Source organism: Epinephelus moara, chromosome 5, assembly GCF_006386435.1.
Source record: "Epinephelus moara isolate mb chromosome 5, YSFRI_EMoa_1.0, whole genome shotgun sequence".
NCBI classification, from domain to species: Eukaryota; Metazoa; Chordata; class Actinopteri; order Perciformes; family Serranidae; genus Epinephelus; species Epinephelus moara.
Window position 1 is genome coordinate 9,683,503 of NC_065510.1, and position 13,762 is coordinate 9,697,264.

The following is a 13,762-nucleotide window of genomic DNA, read 5'->3' on the forward strand; positions in this document are numbered from 1 at the left end:
TACTGAGACAATAGTACTGTAACTGTTTGAAGGCTGTTCAGCCTGTAACTGAAGCTATCTCTAGTATGTATGTAAGTAAACAGTGTCTGTACAGAATATATAAATAGGAGAGGCAATTTAACCGCATGTTTTATTTGATCTAAATCCACAGGGCAACAAATAGTTGTGTAATGTAGCATTTAGTCCCACTCAGCATGTACAGTGTGTTCCCTTCTAGACCAGCCTCTGTGTCCCTGTTAGCTGTCCCTGCTCTCTGGCACTGTTACTGCATCACTGAGGCCTCTCCAGCCTCTGGGCTACAGCCATGTGTTTCATGCTCTGATGGCACCATAACTTACCATAGAAGAGATTATTCAGTGAGTCAAACTTCTCTCTGATCTCTTCCAAGGCTCTGTGTGTGTGTGTGTGGGTGTGTGTGTGTGTGGCCGCCTCCCATGAATCATGTTCATATACAACTACGGTATTCCACATTAGAGATTTAAGCCTAATGTTCAGTGTCAGTGCAGGAATTCAACAAGACCTCATAAAGTGCGTGGGTGGTGCGTGTTTACTACTCGTTCTCATTCCCGGGTCATCAAATACCAATGCTCTGTGTGTCTCATAGTGACATGCAGGGCACCCTTTAGTGTATCCATGTGTCACACAGTTGAAATACATTGTAACACGTGATTAAGGTTGTGAAATGGTCGTGGTTGGGTTGAGGCAACAAAACAATGTGGTGAGGTTTAGAAAAAAGATCATGTTTTAGGTTACAGTAAGTATGTTATGTTTGTTACGTAAGTAGCATCAGTGTGCGACGGCCATACTTAAAATATGTAACGTTACGTCTGAACAACTGTGACTTTTGGTTTCAAACAGGACACAAACTGTAGTCTCCTGGGTGAAAGTCTGGTTTTGTTTGACCCATCCATCTATGCAGACTTTCTAGCTCTTTATACTACGTCAGTTGCTCTGAAGTTGCTCGTCAAATATTTCAATGGATGGGTTTCCATTGGAGTTAATTGAAAACCTGATGTATTATTCAGTGTTGTGTGCATTACACACATAAATAATAAGTAAAACATATGATTAGTGCTTCACGACAGCAGGTTTGTTGGACACAAAACATTCAAGCTGTGTTCGGTCTCTACTAGGACTGACTCTTTAGTGATACTTAATCTAAAGTATGTCTAAAATCACTCCTTGTTCACTATATATTGCACTATAATTATCCATTTGAGTGCTGTGTGAAATTCCAGTTCCTCACAGTTGAGTGAAAAAGGTCCACTGCACATACACTACTTTCTGCCAGCCCCAAAGAAAAGAAATGCAAATATTACTAGTTACTAGTGTGGCTCTACATCATGAATGAATCATAAATCTTCTGCATCTGTCAATGAAAAGGCAAAATGACAATGATTAATTGATGTCCGAAATTGAAATCTGCAAGTAGTGAATAAAGGAAGTGATTTCCGACACAGCCTATTGTCATGATCCTGGGTTTTTGTTTATATTCTGTTATCCTTTGGACTTTGTTTTGGAATTTCCTGTTTGTGTTCCTTGCTTCATGTTATTCATTCATGTTTAATCTGTTTCCTGTTTTATTTTGTAAATTCTCTCCTCATGTGTCGTGTCTGGTTTTACTTCCTGTCTTTGTGTGTTTTCCTTCCTGTTTTCTGTCACACCTGTCTCGTTAGTCCTTCCCTGCTCCCAGAGTCTTCCCTTCACACCTGTTCTGTATTAGTCTTGTCTGCTCCACCCTAGTGTTCCCTCCACACCGTTGTTGTTAACCAAACCCCATTTTGCCCTTTTTCCTGTGTCCACCTACGCCAGCTGTGTCTCGTTCTTGTGATTAGGTTTCTGTGTATATATACCTGTGTGTTTCCCTTTGTCCTTGTCAGTTTGTCTGTGTTCATTTACGGGGTGCACATCGCTGTGTTCTTGGTGTTGTTCCCTGCTCTGTTTCTTGCCTGATATCTTTTGTTCTGTTTCGATTTTTTTTTTAATCTAAGTTCATTGTATTCTTCTGTCATTTGGACTTTCTGTTACCTAGATGTTTTTTCATTCGCTTTATTTAAGCTCGCATTTGTTTGACCTCAGACCTTCCTGCTGCTCTGCATTTGGGTCCTCCCTGCATTGATTCCTGATACAAACCTCCACAAACTCTGTGTAGAAAGGTCAAATATTTTTGGCATACTGTGTGATTGTAATTTATAAGGAGAGGAGAGCTTGGAGATACTACAATGTAGCACATGTAATCCAAATATATCTATCCTGAAACAAAACAAGGAACAGTAAAAATAATGTCTTCTGTTACAAAATATGCATGTCAACATGTACTGTCACTGCAACTGATAATTACATATGAGAACCACAGCTGTGTGACTGACCCTCTGATATGTAATTGTTATTATTTGGCAATGTCATGCACAATAATGCATTTTATCTTAACACTAAAATTATGTCTGAATAGCACCAACATGTCCGGATTTTAATTAGACATTGCAACTGGAGCCTTAATTATACTTCTGGTGGCTTTTTTGAGTGTAATGGCAACACAAATATCAAAGCAATCCTCCTGTGCAATTGAGTCTGTGTGTGTATGTGTGTGTGTGTGTGTGTGTGTGTGTGTGTGTGTGTGTGTGCATGTAAAATGTTTATGTGTAATGTCTTTTACGAGGAAGTTATTGTTTTTTTTCTGTGGCATATTTTAAAACCTCTACCAGCAAATGGTATTCACTTTATTTGAACAAATATTGCATTTATTTTAAGTTAAAAGACAAAAGAAAGGCAAAGATCATCTGTACAAACATGTTTTCTCCCTTTCAGCATGAGTTGTGCATTTCATCATCATATAACAAAAAGCATGGGGATAAACCAAATCAATGAAATCAAGCAGTACCCTTATAGTGCTGTAATCTGACAATATATTTGTGCTCAAAGCAATCAAAATGTTTGTCATGCATGTTTCTTGCTTTGCATGTTTGCTCTTAATAATAAATGTAATCAAAAGTGACAAGAAAAAAAAAGAGATGAAATTCTCAGCCATGGAATTGGATGATAGAATCCTCTCACGCATAAATAAATGTAATGCTATTTCAGGAGCAACTAATCAAGTACCATTTAATCCATTAATTACCAGGCCAACCAATTATCTTGTGGAACATTAATCAGAGAGAACATTTATAAACACATGGTTTCTAATTACAAAAAAAAAGAAGAAAGAATAACAGCCTGCCCTTATTTGTTAAAAGCGCTGCCAATTGCGGCAGAAATCGGAACTCTAATTGTAAATGACACAAAAAGCGGTGAGCGCAATCGGCTCTGACAGTGAGCAGCTTGATGAATTAGACTGGGGAGCGGGTACGACAGTCATCAGTCGGCTCAATGGGGGAAGAGTTCACCAACTGCTGCAGGGTTGAGTTCAGTGTGGTAGAGAGTTTGTGTCACGTCTACTGGATGTGCAAAGTTCCCAGTTCGCATCAGTTGGATGTTAATTCTCAGGTTCCAGTCCTGAAGGACTACTGGATGTGCCAAGTTTTGATCCCACATGAATTCTGATAGACCTCTTAAGAACCATTCAACATCACATACAAGATTAAAACACAGTAACTAAATATTTGGTCAAAATTAAATGAAGATCTATGGAGGCCCACTTCTGCCAGTATGGTGAAAAACAATAGGCTGTCTAACTATTCAACTTTTTACACCCATCCCGATGACGCCTTATTATGAACCTCACTGTGTGCTGTAAATGGCTAATACTCATCACGTTGATGCAGTAAGGTCAGTTGGGGTCAGGATTAGGGCATGAGGCCGGAGGTCATGGTTAGGGCTAATATTTGCCTTGGATATTCTCTGATTAAAGAGGTAAATTTAGGCGGAATAAAACTCACAACTGCACTGTCAGCCAATCAGGGGACATAGTATAAACAGCGACACAGTCCACAGTCCACAGAGGGAGTTAGATGTGGTGGATTAATGTGTCAGGCACAGAACTGTCCTGTGTGAATCAACATTGGCTAGTTATAGTATTTTTAGACTCAGTTGACTTAATGTTTTCAGTTTTTAGGATGTATAAAGCTGCTGAATTCACACTTTGTGCATAATCTTTAGAAGAACAGCTGAATGGACCCATTTGTGTTACTGTCATATTTCAACGTTTCTAGGACGCCTATGGGTACACACTTGCATGCAGATGTGTAAATAGCATTGTTAGCTACAGAATCCTGGGTGCTTGCCTCTGCCATGATGCTATATACAACAGGGTGTGCATAGCCACACTGGCAGAAATGGGCCTCCACAGAGACCTTCCTCATATGCCATAGAAGTAATTTCAGTGAAGACAGCATGTAAACCACAAACAAACCACAGTAGCTGCTCTTTGTTGCTGGCTAGGCTGCAGTATGTACACACTGTTCAGTAATTTCTGTGCTCTATAACGTGTGGTCACACAAACCAACAAACCTGGCAAGACAGATACATAATTTTTTTTAACTAAAAAATAATTCAAATGTGTTTATTGTCTTAAGCTTGTGTAAATGGTCAAGAAAGCTGAAAGAACACACTTTGTAGATATGTACCACGTTATTCTCTTGTTTCTGTGAAGTTTATCCAGGTGCAGAGTGTAGTGTTTTTAAGTATTATGTCGGTTCTACAGCGATGATTTTTCAGAGAAAATATGCAGCCTTAAAGGAGTATTTCACCCACAAAATAAGGCTGTGCAAAATCGTCTGGTGATCGCAATTACAATTTTTAGATCAAATGATTTCAAAATTAATTAAATCGAGGGTAAACAATTTTTGGTCACGGACGTCTGGAGATGTTATTTTGTCTTCTACGGAAGCCGCGCATGCGCAGTACCACCACTCCCATTCTCTCCTCTATTCACTCCACGAGCCAGTCAAGTAGGTGAACTACGAATAATGCGAAGGGTTGATGAGGGTGATTGCAGAGGATTTCAAAAACAGCGTGTGGCAAATGGCAGAGGGAGAGCGAGACAGGTCGGTCTGTGTGTGTGTGCGCGCGCATCGGGGCCAAACTCCGCCGTGTGCGGTACAGAGAGCAGAGGAGAATTGGAAACACGTGACCATGTAGAGACAGAAATGACATGCCGTTGTGTAAACAATATAAGTCATCACGTGCGCTGCATAATCATTTGCATAATCGTGATTTCAATTTTTACCAAAATAATCGTGATTATGATTTTTTCCATAATTGAGCAGCCCTACCACAGAATGACCATTTGCAAATCAATTAGTCATGCTGTGTTACCTTGAATTAGTGAAGGAAAATGGTGAATATGTTTAATTGTTGATTGATTGGTGACCATGTTTAACAACAGGAAAGTATAGCAAAGCATTCGTTTCTAAAACTTTAGCTAAAAACCCTTAGTATTGGAGTTTGGTGAGTGAGCACATATTTCAGTTTACTTAGAGTAAGGTTATAACAGAAACCATGTGTTTTGGAAGTACTGAGCATACAGCTGGATAAATGAGACTTGGATTATACTGCACGAGTTGTGTGAGAGATTGTAAATGGATGTGTTGGTATGTAGTTAAATGTTGTTAAAACTGGTCTCCAATCAATCAGTGTATGGATATGTTTGCTGTTTTCCATGGAGGCTGGAAGTTTTCTTCATGAATTCGAGGTAACATTGCATAACCAACTGATTTATAAGTAATTATTTTGTGGGTAAAATATTCCTTTAAAGAGCATAAAATTAAGGCATTATCATATTTGTTATTGTTTTGTTTACCAGCTAGTCCAAAAACTTTAAACCCTTTTTCTCAGCTTCTCTGTTTCTACATTACCTCGCTTCGCAAAAGGCAAGAGGCAAAACCAGCACACCAAATAGTGCTTTAGGACTCAAAACTCTGTCTTCTGATTGGTCAACTGAGAACTGAGAGTAAGTCACTTGTTCAGGATTGGTCGACACAGGGCGTCAGTGAACCCCAATCAGTTAGCAGTTATGAGACGAAGCCGCAAAGCGGCTGGAGGAAGAGGCCCACGGTTCCCAGGACGCACACGGTCACAAACACCCAAAGGAAGATTCTATCGATCACCATGGCGACGTACTTCCAGTCATCCTCCACCTGTGAGCAAGTGAGGGGACAAAACAACATTTGTGAGCAGACAGAGCAAAGTGTCAGTGGTGATGAATGAAAGATGAAAAGTGAGAAGGAGGTGAGGAGAGGTGCACAGTGAGAAGAAACGGGTGATTTCGTATCTCAGAGGGTGGGAGGTTTGTGGGAGTCGATGGGGTGAGGTGAGGATTACACAGCAACGATGGAAACAAGGAAAGATATGAAAAAAGAGGAAGAGAGAAAAAGAGAGTTGAACATTTCTTGTAAGCCAGCAGAAAACTGATACATAATTTACACAGGGGAAAATTTCTATGATAATCACATTCAAACCACAGCGTCAAAAAAAGCGACAGGCATTTAGACAAAGCTGATTGAGCCACGGGTTTTGCATATCAAAGGCTGCTTCTTCCCATTGGGAGATTTCACCCACTGTGTTCATAACAGAGAGAGGAGAGAGCTCTCCACTCACATCCAAAATTATTTGGTTCTAACTTAATCTATTGTTAACTTACGGAGCAGGTTAGGATCTGCAACAATGCTTCCCAGAATCACTGCACAGCTCTCCCAGGCCGGCGCCGCTTCCAGTGTTTTTGCATAAATACATTATGCATCAACACGCAGGCTGTGTGGCTGCTTTCTATGAGAGGCTGTAGGTTTATATAGAGTTTAGAGACACTGGGATAAGATACCTCCTATGTGACTTGATCCAAATGTTTTCAACTTTAGTATTTCCTAAAATGGTAAAGCTCAAAATAGTCCAATTGTATTCACAGACTGCATAAGACTGCATAGTATGAGCACAGTGTTAAATCAACACATACAATACAGTAGCTTAGTCTGTATTGGACAACCTGGGGCTCCTGCCGAAGGATCCATATTCAAATATGCTTAAAATGCCCCCACCCCCACCCCTACTATATTGTTAAAGCAACCACACACTGGTTTCTAAAATAAGGATGAGCAAATGTAATTTTAATAGACGTAAATTTAACAAATTGCCATTACTGATAGTATAATGTTAGAACCAGAAGTAATCTTCTGGTTCTAATGTCTCACTATTTCATTATTTTCGAGTGTATGAAAAAATGGAAAACTAGAATGAAATATGAGTGTTGCATAGTTTATATTAGAGTTTATATTAGTAGACTGTTATACTGTTTGTAAAGTGTTAATATGTCTTTAAAAAAGTCATAAAAAATGAGTGTTTGACTAAGTGACTTGCAAACATGCCAAGTTTGTAAAAAACACACTTTTTGAAGTACAGTGAATTTCCTACACAGAGCTTTTACCTTCAAGTGCCATTTCCTTCTGTAGAGTGAGCAACTAATGGACAGCCACTTAACAGAGACAGCAAACTAGCTCGACAACAAATGCAAGTATGACACTGAATATATCAAACTGTGTGGACGAGAAATCTGGACCCCGTGGCTGGACCAGTTGGGAACCACTGATCTAAACCACTTTAAAGCTGATGTCAAAGGCCCCACATTGTATTTGTTATGCGATTTACCAGCCAGTATTAAAACTTTAAACCTTTTTGCTCAATTTCACTATTTCAGTATTCACTACTTTTAGTAGACAGGAATAGCTTCTAACAACACTCTTGCCCACACTGCATTTAAAGTCCATAGAAACAAGAGTTTGATTTCACCCAGAATTAGAGGAACTACATAGTTCCCAAACAGATCAGTGCTGTGTCCGCATATTTTTTTTTAGAAATATCACATCACGCCACCTGTCTAGTAGTAATCTTTTTTTTTTTTTTACCAATCTCCATGATTAAACTGGCATTTTGGCGTATTTAATTGAAGTTTTTATTTTTATTTAACCCTTTCCATTTGTCTCCCTCATTAGTTGTGGTTTTATTTGAGCTTAAAATGATATTAACTCTGTTATTGTATTTATTTACAAAACCATTTTTATTTTGATTATTTTGGGCAACATGCAGTATTGCTTGAATAATTATCTAATAATTTACTATATTTATTCATTTTTTATTTAATTTATTTTTGCAGTTCACAGTATGAACATAAGCAAAACAAAACAAAAAAATTACCACCTTGTGCGTGTATTTTTGCAAGGGCTAAATCAGTTAAAATCTGGTACCAGTACTAATACCAGTGCCCTTTTAGTGATGCAGATACCAATAGAATACTTCATTCAATACCCATAATGTAGAGTAGTGTATTACAGTATCATACTTGTAAATGTTTCTGTGGCATCTCCGCATGCTAAACTGCCAGCTCCATCAAATGCATGGCACTTAACTTCAGAACACCACAGACTGTATGGGTTGTAGCTGCTGTTTCAGTGGTGTGAGCTCTGCACCAGGAACAGCTGAGTCCACCTCACCCCACACACACAGTGATAGGACGAACTGTTAGTGTCACATGGCTAACGTCACCTAGTCGGGATGGTCCAGGATCAGATTAAACAGCTTGAACAGGATTGATTACAGGTATCATTTGACTGGAGACATTCCAACATTACCTGGGTTATTTGGGTCAAGTCCTTAAAGGTATAGAGTACCAGTATCCAGCCCTAATTTTTGCATGTGTTCGTGGGAGGATATTTGAACAGCGGTGGCTCTTGATGAAAAGCTTTCATTAAATTTGATTTGACTCTTATCATAGAATGACATTCAGAGTGATCAAATACAGAAAAAATAAGAATTGACTCACTTCTTTGGCCTTGTTACGACTCCTCATGTTCTCAGCGATGTACTTGACGCTCTCAATGGCCTGTTTGATCTCAGGTGACACCACAGAAAAGGCAACCACAGTGTTGATGCTCTGTGGACTCAGCTGCCGTGATATCTTCCCCATGTCTGGTGTTTCTGGGGTCTCCTTCCCATGCTGGCAAGGGCAAGGGCATTTCTTCCCAGTGCATCCCTCTACAGATGAGAGCTTACTATCCCCGAACTCCAGACAGTTTAGGGAGCCTCCTCCGACCTGCTGCGGATCACAACCAGAGTTCGGATTAAGTTTCACACTCTGCTTCAACTCAAAGTCGACATTTTTGGGTAATGATTCATATAAAACACTGGGATCTCTAGCAAAATGTCTGTAAGTGCAACAGTAACAAGGTGATATAAGGGAGAGACCTGATTCTTTCCAGTGTTTTGGGGAGGAAAATAAAGAAAGTGCTTCTCCTGAGCTCTGTGTTTGAGAACTTTATCAAAGTTTTTACCAGTGGAGAAAAGTTTTTTTCAGCTGATTCACCTGGCAGTACAGAAGTGAGTAGCTAGATCCCAAAAGGTTTTAGAATAGCACTCAAAGATGGAAGACTGTTGTATGGTCTGATAAGCAAGCTATCAAATGGTTAGAAACACTTTCAGTTTGTTGGCGGAGGTAATCCAAAGTTTGCTTCCCAGAAGGAGGAATACATTTTATACAGAAAATGTTTTACTGTAGGAAACAGTTCAGTAACTTCCCCAGGCTGCTCTTTCATGCGATCGAGCAAAATCAGAGACCACTGTGATGGTTTCCTGTCCCACAGCTGAAACACACCTGATTGAATTTTAGATAGTAAACTGAGTTGTCTTTCAGAGCTGCAGAATTAAGTTAAGGCTATAGTGTCAGCCCAGTCGCTTGAGGAAAATGTGTCATTGTACATTTCTGCAAACCACAAATATGTTACATTTGTACATTTCATATGAATCATATCAACATTTGTGACCTGATATATAAGCTGACTTTGTCACTGAGAAGAGGTGTGGACGTTGGAAAGTGTGTCACCTGGGCGAGACACCTACCAAGCTGCAGCCCACTGCAGAACACTGTTTGACACCAACACACAACAAAACTGGTTGTGTTTTAGTGAGGTTTTGCTGTGTTTCCAGCAGATGTTAAGGCACTAAACGCGACCCAACACTTTCTCCCTGCAGCTTTTCACCCCTTAGAGTGAGGGACACTTTGCTGTGTTTTGAGGGACTTTTTAGGAATTGAAAGCGGTTGTTTTTTGACATTGTGCTTTTTCAGCCAGGATATTAACATACTGTGACTGTTAGCTGTCTGAACTGTGCTTGGTGTGGTAGTGCTACTGCTCCTTGCCTCTCGTTGGCCTACACCAAGCAGTGTGGTCCAGTGTAGCCACATCAAGATGATATAAACCCCCAAACTTGCTGTTGGTAAATAACAGGTCCAGACATGACACTTGGGTCAGAGCTTTGCTCGAGTGGACTGGATGGCTGTATTTCATTAGTCGTTCAACATGCCCTTGTTGACTTCCCCTCGAGGGAATTCCTTCCGTTATTGTAATGTTGTGTTCACACCAAACGCAACGCTAGAATATTCTGTGTTGACTCGCTTCATATGTGCGGATAACTCACGTCATGTGCATGTGAAATCACTGAATCTATGACTGAACATCTGCCAGTCCATCCTCGGTGTCATACATCCCCGGAGAATCTCAATGCTGATTGGCTATCGCAGTGCGAATCGTTCGCTGAAGTTCCGATTTTCCAACTCTTGCAAAAAAGCGTATGATGCGAAATCACACTACTTGCTTCATTCGTGGAACTCAATTCCGCAGATTTCACATTGCGTCGGGTCTAATTGCATCTTTGCCTTTACATGTAATTCACCTGCACAAATTGTTTTATTTGTGCGCGTTGTGAACACAACGTTAAGTGCTGTACCAAGTGAGCTAGGTGAGTTTTATCCTGGGAGAGCTGAAGGAGCTCCTCGTAGAACTACAGTCACCCTAGAGGAGTATATCATCCACAAGAAGATACACCATTGGCTAGGTGGCAGTAAGAATTATTTTTTCATCTGTAAACTCATTGAAAAAAAAATGCTGTTTTGCAAGATATCATAAACCTGTAGCAATATTAGTTTTGTTAATGTGATAATAGTTATGATACAAATCACAAACAGAAATTTCGACATCAGAAACTGCTCTAACTTATTTCCAGGTTTTGATGTATTGTCATTATCCTCAGAAGACACCTTTGCCTCACTGACAAGAGTCTGCAGGTGTCTCTGATGATTTGTAAAAAATGGTGTAGTGCTAAGAATACAACTGGCGTTCCCTCTGCTCTCCAAGTGGCCTCCCTGTGACATATGTTTGTGCGTAATACCAAGGGCTGAGGGGAAGTGAATGAGGGGAAGTGGAACTACTAATGAAACGCAGCTGATTTTTTGGGATGGGGACGCCTTACCTGCATCAAGCTATTCTTCCTTTTCTTTCCTCCTTTCCCTCCTCCGCCTCCTCCTCCCCCTCCAGCTCCTCCTGCCTCCCCACTGCTGTCCAACCCCCCAGCCTTGCTGTCTTCATCAATCGGTCTCCGCATCAGCATAATCCTCGGCAGCACTTTGAGAAACACAGAGCGCACCCAACCCGGCATAGTGTGGGTCATTGGCGTGCGGTAGTGTACATTCAGCACGAACACGGTGATGACGATGCTGAGCGTGACGAATATCATTGTGAAGAGCAGGTACTCTCCAATGAGCGGGATGACCAGCGACGTGGAGGGGATGGTCTCCGTGATAACGAGCAGGAACACAGTGAGGGAGAGCAGGACGGAGATACAGAGCGTGACCTTCTCTCCACAGTCGGACGGGAGATAGAAAACCAGCACTGTGAGGAAAGAGATGAGGAGGCAGGGGATGATGAGGTTGATGGTGTAGAAGAGTGGCAGGCGCCTGATGTAGAAGGAGTAGGTGATGTCTGGGTAGATCTCCTCACAGCAGTTGTACTTGATATCATGCTTGTAGCCTGGAGCGTCGATTATTTCCCACTCGCCGCTCTCCCAGAAGTCTTTGAGGTTCACCTAGGTGATGGATAAAGATCTTAAAATGAAATCATGCAATGATTCTTAAAAAAGTCAGAGTCAACTTACCATTCTTAAAAGGCCCCTGTCAGTCAGCACAACACATAGAAGGCTAATGCTTTTGGTTTTGACAGTTTTCTCCTCATGAATATGGATTAGTTAGAATGTGCAACTTGTAGATTCATGTCCACATGCACCCAAAGAACACTGTGTTACTGCAAGATTCTGATCACTGTCTTGCTGTCTTGCTATGATTGCTGTTCTTACAGAAAATCTTACAGAGTGTGAAGAGGAAAATGAGAAGAAAATGCAGTTGCAGCTAGTGATTGAGTCCCTCTTTGTGAGCAAAAAACACAACATTGTTAAACTAAAGAATACTTATGTGAAAATCTTAATTTTAAAATAAAATTTTCACCTTTGTGCTAGATTCATATCCAAAACAAACACTAATGAAATATGTTTTAAGGGGTACTCCAGTGATTTATTGCACTTTCATAAAGTTGGGGGGCTAACAAGACAAAGATTTTAAAATGAAAGATAAAAATGGGTAAAGCTTAAAAAATGTTGGATCCTACAATTCCCATAATGCAACTCAATACCATCTTTCATTAGACCCTTTCTGCACCCAAATATCCAAGTCCTTCCCACAAGTTTATGACCAGCCCGCTTTCATTCCCAGGTCGTCAAATACCAACGGTTTTTCACATCCCTCAGTATGTGATATTGACGCCAAAGGCTTTCGACTAACCCCAATATACACCCATCCACAGCAATACTTGATACACTAAGAGCAACTGATGTAGTTTAAAGGGCGAGACAGTTGGCACAGGGTGGGTGCAAGGGGAGGTGGATGGGGCGAAACAAAAGGAGACTTTCACCTAAAAGATTGCTGTTTGTGTCCTGTGTGAAATCATAAATCAGTGTTGTTTTAACGTAATGTTACGTACAGTTGCACAGGTTTTATACAATACAATTCACATGTACAGTCGTTCAGTTTTCTTTCTAATCTTTTTCTCTAGAAATAACCAAGTGGTTTTGTTGCCTGAACCCAATCGCGACCATTTGACAACATTAGCCATGTGTTACAATGTGTTTCAGCTGTGTGTCACAGATGCTTAAGGGTGCCCTGTGCATTGCTATGACACCCTGAGGGGCGTGATAAAGTACCAGTGTTTGACCTAGGAATGAGAATGGGTTGTTAGGACACAAGACTTTTTTTTTTTTTAAGTTATGTTATTATCTTTAAGTTATCACTGGCGCTCTACATTACAAGTAACCTAACCTTTGTGTAAAGTCCGTGGAGTGCCCCTTCACTGAAAACCAAAAATAATGATCCCTACAGTGAATACATGCAGTATCTAAACAGATGAGTGTAAGCAGTGTGTTTTTGTAGGTAAAACAGACAGAAAAACAATGAAATAGTTGATAGTTCGCCAGACTTGGACACCGTTACAAACACTGACCTTAGACCCAATAAGTACCAAGTCAATCTTGGCTTTGTCGTAAGTCCAGGAGCCAAACTTCATGGAGCAGTTCTGGTAGTCGAAGGGGAAGTAGGTGATGTCCATGGGGCAGGAGGATTTGAAAATGGCTGGAGGAACCCAGGTGATGGTACCATCAAACTTCAGCAGAGCTTTGGTCTTATCCTCCACCAGGAAATCACCTACAGCGCTGTATATGACGTGTGTGTGCACGTGCGTTTGTGTAATCAAGCACAGTTGTCCCATGGTAGAGGAGGTATGAGGAGATTTGATACATAATGTGGGTTTTGAGTTGGACACAAAGGTTGGAGGGAGGCAGAGACGTCAAACAATGAGAGGAAAGGCGAGGAGAAAATGAAAGCGAGGAACACAAGAGAGCGGGGAAGATAAAAAGGGGAGGTTATGGAGGTAAGAAAGAGAGGATCAGGATTAAAAGACAGAGG

At 40.7% G+C, this 13,762-nt stretch overlaps 1 protein-coding gene across 3 annotated transcripts in view; it reads right to left on the reverse strand.

The window, feature by feature from the left end:
- Window positions 1–2,745: 2,745 nt before the first annotated feature.
- Window positions 2,746–13,762, reverse strand: part of chrna6 (cholinergic receptor, nicotinic, alpha 6) — a 33,641-nt gene continuing 22,624 nt past the window's right edge. For 2 of the 3 annotated variants that reach the window (XM_050045190.1, XM_050045192.1), the window contains 4 exons: window positions 13,302–13,509; window positions 11,227–11,838; window positions 8,747–9,019; window positions 2,746–6,074 (listed from right to left, as the gene is read on the reverse strand). In XM_050045190.1, coding sequence (XP_049901147.1) covers window positions 5,949–6,074; window positions 8,747–9,019; window positions 11,227–11,838; window positions 13,302–13,509 — 1,219 coding nt within the window. In that variant the 3' untranslated portion in view covers window positions 2,746–5,948. The remainder of the gene's footprint in view (window positions 6,075–8,746; window positions 9,020–11,226; window positions 11,839–13,301; window positions 13,510–13,762) is intronic. The other variant, XM_050045191.1, reaches the window with a different exon arrangement.